Source organism: Aquarana catesbeiana, linkage group LG08 (assembly GCF_042186555.1).
Source record: "Aquarana catesbeiana isolate 2022-GZ linkage group LG08, ASM4218655v1, whole genome shotgun sequence".
NCBI classification, from domain to species: domain Eukaryota; kingdom Metazoa; phylum Chordata; class Amphibia; order Anura; family Ranidae; genus Aquarana; species Aquarana catesbeiana.
The window spans coordinates 292,368,426-292,385,613 of NC_133331.1; the positions used below are offsets into that span (position 1 = coordinate 292,368,426).

The following is a 17,188-nucleotide window of genomic DNA, read 5'->3' on the forward strand; positions in this document are numbered from 1 at the left end:
CCGAAGATCAGAGCAGAGAAGTTTCACATGGTGTTGGGGCCTCCCCTATGGCCGAGGAGGCCTTGGTTTCCTTTGATCATACAGATGTTGTCAGCCCCGCCAATCCCGTTTCCAGCCAAGAGGGACCTTTTGACCCAGAACCAGTGGCGACACTCCAACCCGGCAAGACTAAAACTAGCGGCATGGCTGCTGAATCGGCCTGATTAAGGGCTCAGGGACTTTCCTCACAGGTGGAACAGACTCTAATGAAGGCCATAAAGACCTCAACCAACCGCACGTATGAACATGTTTGGACAAGATTTGTAGAGTTTGCTGAACGCGAGCACTTTTCTCCCGAATCTCCTTCTCGGCCAAACATACTGTATTTCCTGCAGTCATCCCTAGAGAAGGGGTTAGCATATAACTCGATTAGGGTGCAGGTCTCTGCCCTATCATCTCTCACAGGGCATAGGTGGGCTGAAGATCCCCTAATCAGGCGTTTTCTGCAGGCTGCAATTTGCATTAAACCACCAAAGAAATGCCTTATACCTTCCTGGGATCTCAGCTGGGTCCTCAGGTCACTCACACAACCTCCATTTATACCTCTGGACTCTTGTTCCTTATGGTCCCTGACCTTAAAGATTGTGTTTTTGGTCGCCATAGTCTCGGCAAGGAGAGTTTCAGAATTGGCAGCTCTGTCCTGCAAATAACCTTACTGTGTGATCCTTCCACAAAAAGCCATTCTCCGACCTGCTCCAAGTCTGAGGTCTAAGGTGCCTTCCATGAGAATTGGAAGGTGATCCTCCCAAATTTTGACCAAATACCTTCATCTGCACTAACAGAGGATTTCAGCTCACTGGATCTGGTGAGCCTGCTGGCCATGTATCTAAAAAGATCTACTCCTATTAGGAAGGTGGATAACCTTTTTATCCTCCCAGTAAGAGCCAAAAGGGGTGAGGTGGCAACGTCAAGAATGATCTCTTCCTGGGTATCAAGGGTCATCACCCTAGCCTACAAGAACCAAGGTCTGGCTCCTCCGGAAGTGACACATGCTCATTCAACACGAGGGATGGCAGCCTCATATGCTAAAGTTCCGCTAGAAGACATCTGTAGGACTGCCAGTTGGAGTTCCTGCACAACCTTTGTGTGCCACTATAACCTGGATATTTAGGCCACAGCATCTACAAAGTTCGGGACAGCGTTGGTCTCGGCAGCCTTACAAGAGAAATAAAATGTGTTTTTCCTTATTATGCAGCATATCTTGGCTAAGTGTCCTTTTGTTTTTTCCCGCCCTTCTTCTTTATTGCTAGTTAAATCCCATGGTGTGCTGACGTGAGGGTACGCCAGGAAAGGAAAATTACGGTAAGCATTTGATAACAATTTTCCATAATATCGCAATCTTCCGAAAAAAACTTTTCCGAAAAATTTTTCAAATCCACCCGGACCAATGAATATATATACGAAACGAACGCCAAAGATAGTTAAACTGATCCAGAAAGCAAATCATTTTAGCATAACGAATGACATAACAATGTTCTTCGATGAACGAATGCATCTGAAACGAAAAAAAAAATTAAAATTTTCGGCATGCACAATTTACACTACGAGACGTTTCTCGGGGGCTGCAGTTCCTCTGAGCTCCACAAGATGGTGATCTTCTCACTCCTTCCCAGATAGGAAGTCTCTATGGAAGACAGACAGGAAGTGATGTTGGGTACAGACAGGAAGTGATGTCAGCTGTAGACAATAGGCTCCTTGTACAAATTGGAGAGGAGACATTGCTGGAAGGTAATAAGATCTTATTTTATATTTACACTCAGTAACCCCCCCGTCATGTTCCGTCCTCTTCCTCCATAGTCACTGTGATGTCTTTTATCTCCAGTAGATAATGATACACACATATATAGTGTGGAAACCTAGATTAACCCCTTCGGGGGCAGAACCTTTCCTTATTTACGGGGGCCAGAGGATAGGAGTCTTATTGAGATATAAAGGGCAAAGGGAAAGCGGCTACCGGACCCCAAGAACAATAAAAACCCTAAACTGAATGTTCCTCTGTGTATAATCCCACTGAGGACCATTAGAAACCCTCATATTATCCCCCCATACACCCCCATCCTAATATTGTACAACCAGTACAGTCCAGATCATTCTCTGTTATCAATTATTAGTCTACAGGAATCCTATATAGATCACATGACCAATGAGGATGGAGGAGGACCGGAGTAACACGACTGAGAAGATACTAAACCTCACCCTGGAGATTTTCTACCTGCTGACTGGAGAGGTGAGGAGGATTCTGGGAGGTCACATGACATCACTCTTATCTCTATTAATAAAACACAGACCTGACCGGAGAGGTGAGGAGGATTCTGGGAGGTCACATGACATCACTCTTATCTCTATTAATAAAACACAGACCTGACCGGAGAGGTGAGGAGGATTCTGGGAGGTCACATGACATCACTCTTATCTCTATTAATAAAACACAGACCTGACCGGAGAGGTGAGGAGGATTCTGGGAGGTCACATGACATCACTCTTATCTCTATTAATAAAACACAGACCTGACCGGAGAGGTGAGGAGGATTCTGGGAGGTCACATGACATCATTCTTATCTCTATTAATAAAACACAGACCTGACCGGAGAGGTGAGGAGGATTCTGGGAGGTCACATGACATCACTCTTATCTCTATTAATAAAACACAGACCTGACCGGAGAGGTGAGGAGGATTCTGGGATTCTAACATGATATTCCTATTTGTTCTCCAATACAGAGATTTCCTCTTGTGAAGTCAGGTGATCATATGACCATCACAGTGCCTCCATGTGACTCCCTAAAACCTGAGAGACACAACATGGAGAAGATTCTAGAAGTCACCAAGAAGATGATGGAGCTTCTGACAGGAGAGGTGAGCGGTGCCGGGAATTCTGGGACATTATCCAGTAAAAGAAAATGGAAGTATCTGGATGGTGACATCATCATGGACAATCAGCCGCCCCTCACATCACCCGGTAAGAGGAGACTTTATTGTAAAGGAGAGAGCAGTACGGAGGGTCCACCTAGATCCCCATCATCTGATAAACACATAGAAACAATGTATTCAGTCAGTGTGTGTGTTTCCTACAGATGGATCCAGTAATGGGAACCGACCAGAGCGATGTCCCCGTCCTCTGTATTCCCGGGATTCCACACAGGTAGGTCACACCATCCTTCACCATCATCAGGTAAGTGAGGAACAATCACTGGTGGTTATAAGTTATATAAAAACATGTTTGTTACAATGAATGTTTTTTGTATATTCAGAGTGGGAACCTTAGTGATAGCGATATTGATGTTAAAGAAGAGAATAAGGAGGAGGATGAGGAGTATGGAGTGGTGAAGGTACTTTTAGATGGACACAAGAATGTGATGGAGTCTTCTAGTAACAGAAACCCACCAAAGAGATGTCCCCGTCCTCTGTTTTCCCAAGGTTCTACACAGAAAGATCACACCATCCCTCACCATCATCAGGTAGGTGATCAAGGATTATTGGTAGTTATGATTTATATACAAGCGTGTTTGTTACAATGAATGTTTTAATATATATTTAGAGTGGAAACCTTGGAGGTCCTAAAATTGTTGTTAAAGACGAGTATATAGAGGAGGATGAGGAGTATGGAGTGATGAAGGAGCTTTCTGGAGGACACAAGGATGTGATGGAACCACCCAGTAACAGAAACCCACCAGAAAGACGTCCCCGTCCCCTGTACTCCCGGGATTCCACACATGAAGGTCACACCAGCCCTCATCATGATCAGGTAGGTGGAGTTGAGGGTCGGGAACATAAAGTGATTGAACACTCTGACATGTGGAGATGATGTGTGGACTCTACAAGATGATATTTTCTATGTGATCTCACATCATAAATACTTCTATGTTACAGATGTTAGTTTCTACCATTCTGTTGGTTTAGGTTGAAGATCTGATTATGAAAGTTGAGTGTGAAGCAGAAGAGACGGATGTGAGGGATGATCAGCAATATACGGAGGAGGATGGAATGACGAGGACATTCATAGAGGAGGACAGTCCTACAGAGATCAGCACAGGTGACCCATAATATATTCTTCTCTTATCTCTGCTCTGTTATTGCTCACTGATTGGTCCAGAGTAGGGCGGGAGCTGAGTAATATCAGCCAATAATAGGTTGATAATGGTCCCCTCCCTGTACTGATACCCGTCCTGGGGTTCAGCTGGCAGTATTAGGTTGTGTGTCACTCCTAGTTACAGTAGCTCAGATATAACACAGATTGAGCCTTTCTTAGGTTGGTCCCTCTTCTTCCAGAAGACTTATAGCTGAATGTTATAATAGAACTCTATTACCAGTCTTGGGATAACAGGAGTAACATGAAACTGAAAGACTTAACTTACCAGGAGAAAATACTGCAGCAAGCTCCCACCAGTGCTGGTTATCACCAAAAGCCTAGGCCTATGGTCATTGTTCTATGATAAAGGGTCTTCAAGTCTGAACTTTGACCCTCTTGTTTATCAGAGATCACATGTCCCAGTGCCTAGGCTTGTGGTTGTGTAAAGAGCATGGACCTCCCAGTCCCCATTGGTCCCTGCTCTTCTGACAAGGCTGTGTAAATGTAGAAGTGATCTGGGAGGAGGACCAAAGGCCCTTTGACTGAAGAGGGGAAGAGTCCCAGCTGGTTGGGACATCCACAGAGAACATCTGCTCACTCAGATCTACCTGATCCAGATGGAATCCTGATGGAAGTGAACTAACCCTCTCATATCTATTGATGATGTTTTTATATTTTTCCAGGACACGCCATGGAGAAACCCTCAAAGGATCGTCCCATTTTGTGGAGAATACGGGATCAGGACATCACAGGAGATGGTGCCGGAGAAAACAGCTCAACCATGGATGGTGGACTTCACGGTGTGGATAGACCATGGAATCCCTCTGACTTTGAGCATCCATGCGCTGCGTGGGACGGTGCCGGAATTCAGGGGGAGGAGACCTTTTCCTGTCCTGAATTTGGGGAGAGTTTTTTCTCCGAATTGAGATTTTCTCTACATCAGAGGTCTCACACGGGGGAGAAGCTTCATTCCTGTCCCGAGTGCGGAAAATGTTTTCCTCGTAAATCGACACTGGTCATCCATCAGAGGTCTCACACGGGGGAGAAGCCGTATTCCTGCCCCGAGTGCGAGAGAAGTTTTTCACAGAAATCGAACCTCATCACCCATCAAAGATCCCACACGGGGGAGAAGCCGCATACCTGCCCCGAGTGCGGCAAATGCTTCTCACATAGGACCAGCTTCTACAGACATCAGTTGATCCACGCGAGCGAGAAGCCATTTTCCTGTCCCATGTGCGATAAATGTTTTGCGCGGCAAGTGGACCTTGTCATGCATCAGAGATGTCACACGCGGGAGAGGCCGTATACCTGCCCCGAGTGCGGGAAATGTTTTGCACGGCAGTTAGACCTCGATATGCATCAGAGAACTCACACGGGTGAGAAGCCCTTTTCCTGTCCCGAGTGCGGGAAATGTTTTGGACAGAAATCAGTACTTGTCAGGCACCAGAAGTCCCACACGGGGGAGAGGCCGTATTCCTGCTCTGAGTGCGGGAAATGTTTTGGACAGAAATCGGTCCTTGTCCGGCACCAAAGATCTCACACAGGCGAGAAAGCGCAAAACCTGCCCTGAGTGCGGGAAATGTTTTCCATGGAAATCGGACCTCATTATGCATCAAAAGAACTCGCACGGGTGAGAAGCCGTATTCCTGCTCTGGAGTGCGGGAAATGTTTTGGACAGAAACCATACACTTGTCAGACTTCAAAGATCGCACACGGGGGAGAAACCGCGTTCTTGCCCGGAGTGCGGGAAATGTTTTGCGTGGCAATTAGACCTCATAATGCTTAAAAGAACTCGCACAGGTGAGAAGCCGTTTTCCTGTCCAGAGTGCGGGAAACGTTTTGGAAAAGAAATCAGTACTTGTCAGGCATCAAAGATCTCACACAGGTGAGAAACCGCAAAACCTGCCCTGAGTGTGGGAAATGTTTTCCATGGAAATTAGACCTCGTTATGCATCAAAGAACTCAGACAGGTGAGAAGCCCTTTTCCTGTGTGGGAAATGTTTTGGACAAGAAATCAGCACGTCAAAGATCTCACACAAGGGAGAAACTGTATTCCTGCCCTGAGTGCGGGAAATGTTGTTTTTTTACAGACGTCTGATCTTACCAGACATCAGAGAACTCACACAGCCCTCAAGGTGTATTATTGTCCTGAGTGCGGGAAATGTCTTCTACACTATATTACCATAAGTATTGGGACGCCTGCCTTTACACGCACATGAACTTTAAAGGTGTCTTAGTCCGTAGGGTTCAATATTGAGTTGGCTCCGCCCTTTGCAGCTATAACAGCTTCAACTCTTCTGGGAAGGCCGTCCACAAGGTTTAGGAGTGTGTCTATGGGAATGTTTGACCATTCTTCCAGAAGAGCATTTGTGAGGTCAGGCACTGATTTTGAACGAGAAAGCCTGGTCTGCAGTCTCCACTCCAATTCATCCCAAAGGTGTTCTATCGGGTTGTCAGGCCAGTCAAGTTCCTCCACCCCAAACTCGCTCATCCATGTCTTTATGGACCTTGCTTTGTGCACTGGTGGGCAGTCATGTTGGAACAGGAAGGGGCCATCTCCAAACTGTTCCCACAAAGTTGGGAGCATGAAATTGTCCAAAATGTCTTGGTATGCTGACGCCTTAAGAGTTCCCTTCACTGGAACTAAGGGGGCCAAGCCCAACCACTGAAAAACAACCCCACACCATAATCCCCCCTCCACCAAATGAGTCCTGACCTCAACCCGATAGAGCACCTTTGGGAAGAACACCTTTGTTCCTCCACCCCAAATTAGCTCATCCATGTCTTTATGGACCTTGCTTTGTGCACTGGTCCAAATCATATGGTGGAGAGGGGGTTATGATGTGGAATTGTTTTTCAGGGGTTGATCTTGGCCCCTTAGTTCCAGTGAAGGCGTCAGCATACCAAGACATTTTGGACAATTTCATGCTTCCAACTTTGTGGGAACAGTTTGGAGATGGTCCCTTCCTGTTCCAACATAACTGGGCACCAGAGCACAAAGCAAGGTCCACAAAGACATGGAGGAGCAAGTTTGGGGTGGAGGAACTTGACTTGACAAAAGTATTGGGACGCCTGCCTTTACACACACATGAACTTTAATTGACATCACAGTCTTAGTCCGTAGGGTTCAATATTGAGTTGGCTCCGCCCTTTGCAGCTTTAAGAGCTTCAACTCTTCTGGGAAGGCTGTCCACAAGGTTTAGGAGTGTGTCTATGGGAATGTTTCACCATTCTTCCAGAAGAACATTGGTGAGGTCAGGCACTGATGTTGGACAAGAAGGCCTGGCTCACAGTCTCCGCTCTTATTCATCCCAAAGCTGTTCTATCGGGTTGAGGTCAGGATCCTGTGAAGGCCGGTCAAGTTCCTCCACCCCAAACTCGCTCATCCATGCCTTTATGGACCTTGCTTAGTGCTCTGGTCCAAATCATTTGGTGGAGGGGGGATTATGGTGTGGGGTTGTTTTTCAGGGGTTGACCCCTTAGTTCCAGTGAAGGGAACTCCTTAAGGCGTCAGCATACCAAGACATTTTGGACCGTTTCATGCTCCCAACTTTGTGGGAAGAGTTTGGGGATGGCCCCTTCCTGTTCCAACATGACTGATCACCAGTGTACAAAGCAAGGTCAGCAAGGTGAAGCTTCTGCTGAAGATCTTTAGCCTAAGATCTACAGCAGAAGCTTTAATGGAAGACGTCATTGTTAATTATGGATAAGCCGAGCGCACCTGGTTTCGATTTGGATTGGTTCAGGCCAAGCATATCAAATGTTGTGCTGCCGAATCCAAACTTCTTTTGAAGTCAACAGTAGCCAAATCAAGTTTTCTCAATTTTTTAGGCTAATAGCCAAGGAATTGGCAAAAAAAAAGATGATTGGGGGACTGGGCACTACTGCCCTAGGGGGACATTTTGCTTTTGCAGGCATCAGTGAATTTAATAATATTTGAGGCCATTGCTACTGTCAACTAGGAACCGGCAGAAAATATCATCTATACTCCTTTCCGGTACTAGTATTTACAATTTATGGCTGTTTTTCTATTTTCCGGCCTCTATATTCCATATAAATAATTGGCAAAAATGTCATTCTTTTTCGGCATGGCCCAGCTATAACTTTTAATGTTATTTTTGGGGGTTGATCCATGTCTTGTATATGTCACTTGTATTAGTATGTTTTAGAATTGTATTAAGTAAAGTTTTTTGTATAGTTGTATATACATTGTTACAGTGCTGGAACCTACCACAGTGTTAGTTTAGGGAAAAAAAACGCAAAGTGTTATTAAGGTGGAGTATGAAGCTCCAGAGGAATATCTCTGAGTGGGGAAGACTGGCTAGTCAGTGTTAACCAGGTTTTGTACAGTAATCCCTAATTGGGGTCTGGAGGTTGGAGACTTTTGGAGAGGTTTGGGTGGAAAGAAGTCTTCATTCCTGTGTCCAGGTCTTATTGGAGACCTGCAAGTTGTGTGGTTATGAAGATGTCCAGGCTCGTTATAAGCCAAGCCTGAGCATAGCTCAGGGCTCCCATTTGGGAGACAGATTCTCCATTTCTGAGTGGAGAAGACTTATTAGTCATTGTTAACTGTGTTATGTTTTGGCTAGTCAGTTGCTAACCGGGTTTTGTAATCCCGGATCGGGGTCTGAAGCTTGGAGGCTTTAAAGAGATTTGGGTGGGAAGAAGTCTCCATACCTGTGTGCAGGTCTTACTGAAGATCTGCAGGTTGTGCGGGTATGCAGGCGTGCATGCTCATTATAAGACAAGTCTGAGCATAGCTCAGGGCTGCCATTGTAAAGACAGATCCCTGTCTCCAGAAGATTATTTCTGAGTGGAAAAAACTGGCTAGTCAGTGTTAACCGGGTTATGTAATCCCAGATCGGGGTCTGGAGCATGGAGACGTTAAAGAGATTTGGGTGGGAAGAAGTCTCCAATCCTGTGTCCAGGTCTTATTGGAGACCTGCACATTGTGTGGATATGAAGGTGTCCAGGCTCGTTATAAGCCAAGCCTGAGCTCAGGACTCCCATTTTGGAGACAGAGCTCTGTCTCCCAAGGATTATTTCTGAGTGGAGAAGACTGGCTAGCTAGTGTTAACCAGGTTTGGTAATCTCATGTGGGGTCTGGAGCTTGGAGGCTTTATAGAGGTTTGGGTGGGAAGAAGTCTTCATTTTTGTGTCCAGGTCTTACTGGAGACCTGCAAGTTGTGTTGGTATGATGGTGTCCAGGCTCGTTATGAAGCAAGCTTGAGCCCAGGGCTCCCATTTTGGAGACAGGGCCTTGTCTCCAGAAGATTATTTCTGAGTGGAGAAGACTGGCTAGTCAGTGTTAACCGGGTTTTGTAATCCTGGATTGGGGTCTGGAGCTTGGAGACTCTAAAGTGATTTGGGTGGGAAGAAGTCTCCAATCCTGTGTCCAGGTCCTATTGGAAATTTGCAAGTTGTGTGGGTATGAAGGTGTCCAGGCTCGTTATAAGCCAAGCCTGAGCTCAGGACTCCCATTTTGGAGACAGAGCATTGTCTCCCGAGGATTAATTCTGAGTGGAGAAGACTGGCTAGCTAGTGTTAACCAGGTTTTTTAATCTCATGTGGGGTCTGGAGCTTGGAGGCTTTATTTGGGTGGGAAGAAGTCTTCACTTCTGTGTCCAGGTCTTACTGGAGACCTGCAAGTTGTGTGGGTATGAAGGTGTCCAGGCTCATTATAAGCCAAGCCTGAGATCAGGACTCCCATTTTGGAGACAGAGCTCTGTCTCCCGAGGATTATTTCTGAGTAGAGAAGACTAGGTAGTTTGTGTTAACCAGGTTTTGTCATTTTAGATTGGGGTCCAGAACTTGGAGACTTTATAGAGGTTTGGGTGGGAAGAAGTGTTCATTTCTGTGTCCAGGTCTCCAGACAATTATTATTTTGAGTGGACAAGACTAGCTAGTCAATGTTAACCGGGTTTTGTAATCCTGAATACGGGTCTGAAGCTTGGAGACTTTGAAGGGATTTGGGTGGGAAGAAGTTTCCAACCCTGTATCCAGGTCTTACTGGAGACCCGCAGGTTGTGTGGGTATGCAGGGGTGCATGCTCGTTATAAGCCAAGCCTGAGCATAGCTCACAGCTCCTATTTTGAAGATAAAGCCCTGGCTCCAGGCCATTATTTCTGAGTAGAGAAGACTGGCTAGTCAGTTTTAACCGGGTTTTGTAATCCCTGATCGGGGGTCTGGAGCATGGAGACTTTAAAGAGATTTGGGTGGGAAGAAGTCTCTATTCTTGTGTTCAGGTCTTACTGGAGACCTGCACGTTGTGTGGGTATGAAGGTGTCCAGGCTCGTTATAAGCCAAGCCTGAGCTCAGGACTCCCATTTTAGTGAGAGAGAGCCATGTCTCCAGACAATTATTTCTGAGTGGAGAGGACTTATCAGTCATTGTTAACCAGGTTTTGTAATCCCGGACCAAAGTTTGGAGCTTGGAGGCTGTAAAGAGGTTTGGGTGGGAAGGAGTCTCCAATCCTGTGTTCAGGTTCTGAGTAGAGAAGACTGGCTAGTCAGTTTTAACCGGATTTTTAATCCCTGATCGGGGTCTGGAGCTTGGAGACTTTAACCACTTCCAGCTCAAGAACATCATATGATATCCTTGACTTTCAGTGGGGATATCTGAATGATGCCTGCAGCTGCAGATATCATTCTTTTCTGTCTGTGATTCTGTGCACCGTAAGAATGATCATAGTGGCAGTTCAGCCGCTTGATCGTTCTTAAAGGCAATGTGCAACGCCCTCTGGTGCTTCTCTGGGCTCTCCCGTGCCATCGGAGACCCGGAGAAAGAATCTGCCACCACCGGATAAAGAGCATAGAGATTTCCAGTGACAAGATGGCTGTCGGAGGCCCGGGCGCGACGTTATGACGTCACGTCCGGGTCGCAGATGTCAACAAAAAGGGCAATCTTGGCTGGAACGCATCAGATCTGTAATTTTTTTTTTTTTGATCTGATCTTCCAGCCTGGAGGAGAGATGTGCAAAAGAGGTTTGGGTGGGAAGAAGTCTCCAATCCTGTGTTCAAGTACTACTGGAGACCTGCAGGTTGTGTGGGTATGCAAGATGTCCATGCTCATTATAAGCCAAGCCTGAGCATAGCTTAGGCCTCCAGCGTGGAATTCCCAGCGCAGCCGCAGTCATTCCCATCTCCTCCTGGACCTGGCAGCACCTATGAATTGGACGTCACACGTCCCGCAGTCTTGGCATTGGACGAGTGGGATGTCCGTCATGGGTGCTGGGTCCTGGAGGCGGGACTCGGCCGCGGTGGCGGGAGATCTTCCCCGTTGCCGTGGCTCGGGGCTAATAATTCATTTAGTGATTTTGACACCCTGGTTTTTCTGGTGGGCACACTCGAGGCTCCAGCCCCCATCAGCCCCCCCTCCTGACGCCACTGGAGGGCTGCTTGTTCCCACTAAGATCCTGCACCCCATGTTGGGGGGATTCCTTGCCCCACAGGATTGTGAGAATTGGGACAGCTGCGTAAGTCTGTGGAGACTGAGAAAGCCGAGACTGGCTAGTGCGTCCAGGGGACTGGAGGAAAGTCCGTAAGTCTCAGGAGGAGCGTGAGAAACCTGGGTACTTGGAGACCCCTTATTGAGAAGGAGTGGTCCCGTGTAGCAGGGGTGCTGCATCTGTTCCAGCTGATTGAGCCAAGAGGGGTTGGGTTGGACAGGTCTAAGAGACCAAAGAGAGTAGAGGTGCTGCTGACCAGGTGGCTGTCCTGGCTAGGGGATTTCCTCTGTATTTTTTGGGGGTTTGGTTGTTTGCTTTGTGAAGCTGAAAACCCCTGTGTGGGCTACTTTATGTGAACTTTTCCTTTTCATTTTTGTTTTCCAATAGTTTTTATTAACTATTTTGAGCAGAGTACCCAAAAAGAGTAGTAGTACATATAGCTGTGAACACCATTCTATGTATCACTTGGAAGACAAGACTCAACGTAGTGTACTTTGTAAATTTTAGCAATTCGAAAAACCACTGTAGATGCAATGTAATGCGATGTAGTGCGATGTAGTACTATTCATAGCGTCAGTAGGTGAAAGCACATCTTCCACATACATTAACCGATGTTCCTCAACACTCGAAATAACAATTTTAACGATCCAAACCAGGAAATACCTGAGAGGAGAATAAGAACAGGAAAAAAATCGAGTAAAGGAATAGTTAAGTAAAAGAGAAGAGTCGGAAGTTTTAGGAGAACCACATTCCACTACGCCAGACTGTATTCTAGTTTCCATTAGAGATAATGTATCCATGGATCCCATGTTTTACCAAAAATAAATACGTTTTATAATTAGGAACTGCTGTTCATTTCTCATTTACCATGATCTATGACCATTTTTATATGACCAGATCTAAAGGGGATGGAGGGTGATTTCCAGGATCTTGGCTATGCTGGCTGCTAAAAAGATGAAGATCGGCCATTTTTGGTCTCGGTGCCTCCTCGATGGGTCGATTAACCACTTAAGGACCGAGCCTATTTCTGAGATTTGTTGTTTACAAGTTAAAAACATTTTTTTGTTGCTAGAAAATTACTTAGAACCCCCAAACATTATATATATTTCTTTCTAACACCCTAGAGAATAAAATGGCGGTCATGGCAATACTTTCTGTCGCACCGTATTTGCTCAGCGGTCTTACAAGCGCACTTCTTTTTGGAAAAAAATACACTTTTTTTTGGATTAAAAAATAAGACAACAGTAAAGGTAGCCAAATTTTTTTTTATACTGTGAAAGATAATGTTACGCCGAGTAAATTGATACCCAACATGTCACGCTTCAAAATGTGCGCCCGCTCGTGGAATGGCGACAAACTTTTACCCTTAAAAATCTCCATAGGCGACTTTAAAAAAAAATTTTACAGGTTGCATGTTTTGAGTTACAGAGGAGGTCTAGGGCTAGAATTATTGCTCTTGCTCTAATGATCGCGGCGATACCTCACATGTGTGGTTTGACACCGTTTTCATATGTGGGCGATACTCACGTATGCGTTCGCTTCTGCGCACGAGCTCACCGGGACGGGGCACATTTACAAAAATTTTTTTTCCCTAATTATTTTAACCTTTTATTTTTACACTGTTTTTTAAAAAAAATTGTGGAATGGAATGTAAACATCCCTTGTAATAGAAAAAAAGCATGACAGGTCCTCTTAAATATGAGATCTGGGGGTCAAAAAGACCTCACATCTCATATTTACACTAAAATGCAATAAAAAAAAAAAAAAAAAATTTGTCGTTGAAAAAAAAATGGCCCTTTAAGAGCTTTGGGCGGAAGTGACGTTTTGACGTGGCTTTCACCCTGCATTGTTATGGAGACGGGTGGGGGCCATCTTCCCCTCACTCGTCTCCATACCTGGGAAGGGAGAAGATCCAATCACCCCCTCCGGTAAGCAGCAGAGGGCACCGGAGCGTGGCGGCAGGAGGAGGGCCCCCCTCTCGCCGCCGATAAAAGTGATCTCGCGGCGAATCCGCCGCAGAGACCACTTTTGTCTGAAATCGGACCGCTCACTGAAGAAGAGGATACTGGGATTATGGCAGCTAGCTGTTGCCATAACAACAATACTTCTCTTCAAAGTACCGACGTATAATGACGGCAGGTGGTCCGTAAGTGGTTAAGAAGGGCTTGCCAAGGGGAATTCTTGGAATTAATCTGTGTCACAGAAGAGATAAAGTTATAAACTCTAATCCAAAACATTCAGATTTTCGGACATGTCCATCAAATGTGGTATGCGGTTCCCCTCTTGTCTGCACCCCCTAAAGAAATTGGAGGAGCCTCCCCCGAGACATCCAAGGCCACTCTCATGGGTACCATATACTAGCACAATAATACTTTAAAATTTGCATCTGTAATAGAGGTATTTTTAAAGGATTTTGAGGCTAAGAGAGTTAAATTATGCCATTCAGCAAGATCCAGCTCCTCGGCCAAGACGCTTTCCCATTTGCACATGTAACGTTATTTCTTAGAGGTAGAGGTAAGAAGGCTGTGTATAGCTGAAATGTGTCCTAGGGTCTTATCAAGGTTTTTACACAAATTTTTCACTCTGTCACTGCGGTGAGATCAGTTGCGCCACCATCTGAAGTAGACCCTTATTAGTCCACAGAAAGTACAGGCCGGCAACTCGACAGCTTCTCCACAGAAAATATTTAAGCATTACAGCAATAACATCATCCAAATCTGACGCGTTTCGGCCTCAGGCCGAAACGCGTCAGTGTATGGTGAGCTTAATTATCCAGAGCACCGACTACTCTACACACCAACTATATTAAATAGCGGTTGAGCTTGGGTTAGTTTTTCTCTTGCTTATTAGTCCACCAATGAAAATATTGTGGGGAGAGACCCAGGGTGAAGGCCGGGTTGGTAAAGATAGGAGGCAATGAGGGGGATTTAAATCCATAAGCAAAACCTATGAGGTCCCATAAGTTGAGAGCAAATGATAAGGTTGGGCACATGATTAGGGGGTCTGCCTTTTGCCGACAAATAGAGAAGATGGTCAGTAATCCACCTTGGGCTGCAAGAGGAGAATTATATTTGCATCCAAACTAAGTGAGGTTGTTTAGAATGAAGTTAAAGAAAGAGTGCCAGCTGTGCCGCCTGGAAATATTTGAGAACATTTGGAACCTTCAGTCCTCCCCTCTGCCTCTGTGTAAACAACATGCTCTTATTCACCCTAGGTCTCTTGTCCCCCCCATATACATTTAAATATCTTGGTCTGGGATCACGGCTCAGGATACTAATTGGTAGCATCCTAAATAAATATAGCCACATCATTGGTGTCAGTGGAAGGAATGGTGCCGTGTCGTTTGTGTCACTGGAGGGAATAATGCCTCGATGTTGCCGTCAGTGGGAGGAATAGTGTCCTCTTGCTGATGTCACCTCAACACTGATGGAAAGCCTAGAATACTTCCAGCAACAACTTTTGAAAGCTGAGGAAATCTGCTATCCAAATCCTTATCCCCTTGGTACCTGTACTGCAGACAGAGGGGGACATGGAGCTCTGCTCAAGACCGGATGAGATCCACCTCTTCTTGGGTTTCCCCGGCTTCCTGGTGCCTCTCTGATAATCAGTATATTCCATAGCTGTGGCATTGTCCAACTAAACAATCGATTCGCCTAATGCAGGAGAACAAAGTATATAGTATATGGGTAGGGTGCAGCATGAGGCGACAGGCAGTGAGCACACAAAGTCCACATTGATAATTATTATTATTCAGGATTTATATAGTGCCAACAGTTTACGCAGCGCTTTACAATATAAAAAGGAGACAATACAGTTATAATACAATAAAATAGAAGAGGATTAAGAGGGCCTTGCTCAGAAGAGCTTACAATCTAATAGGGTGGGGCAGGTGGTACAAAAGGTTGTAACTGTGTGGGAATGAGCTGATGGAAGTGGTAGGAGATTAGTTGGAGACGTGATAGGCTTTCCTGAAGAGATGAGTTTTCAGGGATCGCCTGGAGGTAGCAAGAGTAGGGGATAGCTGGATAGATGGAGGTAGAGCGTTCCAGAGAATGGGAGAGGCTCTGGAGAAAACCTGGAGACGAGCATGGGAGGAGGAGACGAGAGAGCTTGAGAGTAGGAGGTCTTGAGAAGAGCGGAGAGGACGATTTGGGTGATATTTGGAGACAAGATTGGTGATGTAGCTCAGGGGGCAGAGTTGTGAATGGCTTTGTATGTTGTGGTTGGTATTTTGAAATTAATTCGCTGGGTGATTGGGAGCCAGTGTAGGGATTGGAGGAGAGGGTTGGTGGTCAGTGTAGGGATTGGAGGAGAGGGTTGGTGGACACTGATTGGGAGCCAGTGTAGGGATTGGAGGAGAGGGTTGGCAGACACTGAGCGGTTGGTAAGGTGGATAAGTCTGGCAGCAGCATTCATGATAGACTGAAGAGGGGAGGAGCCTATGGAGAGGTAAGCCAATGAGAAGGGAGTTGCAATAGTCAAGCCGAGAGATAAGGTTGTGAATGAGGAGCTTGGTGGTTTCATTTGTTAAAAAGGGGCGAATTTTAGAGATGTTACGAAGGTGAATTCTACAAACTTTTGACAACGATTGGACTTGGGGCTGAAATGACAAGTCAGAGTCTAGGATTACACCTAGCACCCTGGCGTGAGGGGAGGGACTGATAGTTGCATTGTTGATTTTGATGGAAAAGTCATGGAGGGGGCACGGGCGGGGGGGATAATAATAGCTCAGTTTTAGAGAGATTTAGTTTAAGGAAGTGGTGTGACATCCATGCTGATATGTAAGTAAGTTAGAAATGCGCGAGGAGGCTGAAGGAGTGAGGTGAGGAGTAGACAGATAGATTTGGGTGTCATTGGCGTATAAGTGGTATTGGAAGCCGTGGGCGGTTATCAAGTGACCAAGGGAGGAGGTGTAGATAGAGAAGAGAAGGGGTCCAAGAACAGAGCCTTGGAGGACCCCCACAGAAAAGGGCAATGGAGAGGAGGAGACAGAGTTGTAGATGACACTAAAGGAGCGCTGTGATAGATAGGCAGAGAACCAGGATAGAGCAGAATCTCGGAGGCTAAGGGAATGTAGTTTATTGAGAAAGCCGGTGATCAACAGTATTAAAGGCCACAGAGAGGTCAAGTATAATGGTATATTGTAGACAGTTCAGCAATACACAAACAGGCCTGAGGGGGAGGCCATACATTTGGAGCCACTTACAAAGAGTAACAGTGATGGGAATGTAGACTGAAGATGCCAACAGCATCTGCCAAGAAGAACAGGATGCGGCCTAGCCAGTCCAAATCCAAAGGGGAGACTTTCCAGAGTATTGGCGTGGTCCCTACACTTTTCCTTCTCTTCCAGAACCTTTACCTGGCTCTCAGCACTGTCCCTGTCAGAAGGGTGACCTGTCCCTACACTAGCCATTAGTGAAATATGAGCCAAACCCAGGAGCCAGGATCTTAGACTCTGCCCGACCGAAGATGGCTGCAAAGTCACATCCAGAATCCAGTCAGATAGCTGTCTCCCTGTGACCAAAGAAACCATAGAGCAGTGATGGGGAACCTTGGCACCCCAGATGTTTTGGAACTTCATTTCCCATGATGCTCAACTACACTGCAGAGTGCATGAGCATCATGGGAAATGTAG

The 17,188-nt window shown here is 46.0% G+C and overlaps 2 protein-coding genes and 1 pseudogene across 3 annotated transcripts in view; 2 read left to right on the forward strand and 1 right to left on the reverse strand.

Moving 5' to 3' along the window:
- LOC141104954 (gastrula zinc finger protein XlCGF53.1-like) overlaps positions 1 to 17,188 on the reverse strand; it is a 255,234-nt gene that overhangs the window by 159,590 nt on the left and 78,456 nt on the right. The window lies entirely within an intron of this gene.
- LOC141106799 (uncharacterized) overlaps positions 1 to 17,188 on the forward strand; it is a 262,881-nt pseudogene that overhangs the window by 42,248 nt on the left and 203,445 nt on the right.
- On the forward strand, positions 1,680 to 6,763 carry LOC141104805 (uncharacterized). Of its 2 annotated transcripts, none has more exons than XM_073594567.1 (8): positions 1,680 to 1,767; positions 2,151 to 2,266; positions 2,759 to 2,996; positions 3,112 to 3,209; positions 3,289 to 3,495; positions 3,576 to 3,782; positions 3,938 to 4,070; positions 4,790 to 6,763. In XM_073594567.1, the coding sequence occupies exons 2-8, from the start codon at positions 2,183 to 2,185 to the stop codon at positions 5,674 to 5,676; spliced, it is 1,854 nt and encodes a 617-aa protein (XP_073450668.1). In that variant the 5' UTR covers positions 1,680 to 1,767; positions 2,151 to 2,182; the 3' UTR covers positions 5,677 to 6,763. The 2 variants fall into 2 exon arrangements, with proteins under 2 accessions (XP_073450668.1, XP_073450669.1); XM_073594568.1 differs by having other exon boundaries at positions 3,112 to 3,179.

Coding starts and splice junctions, on each gene's coding strand:
- LOC141104805 (XM_073594567.1), top strand. CDS start 2,183: ATGAGGATGGAGGAGGACCGGAGTAACACGACTGAGAAGATACTAAAC. Junction 3,783..3,937: donor CCAGCCCTCATCATGATCAG/GTAGGTGGAGTT, acceptor CTGTTGGTTTAG/GTTGAAGATCTGATTATGAA. Junction 4,071..4,789: donor TCCTACAGAGATCAGCACAG/GTGACCCATAAT, acceptor ATATTTTTCCAG/GACACGCCATGGAGAAACCC.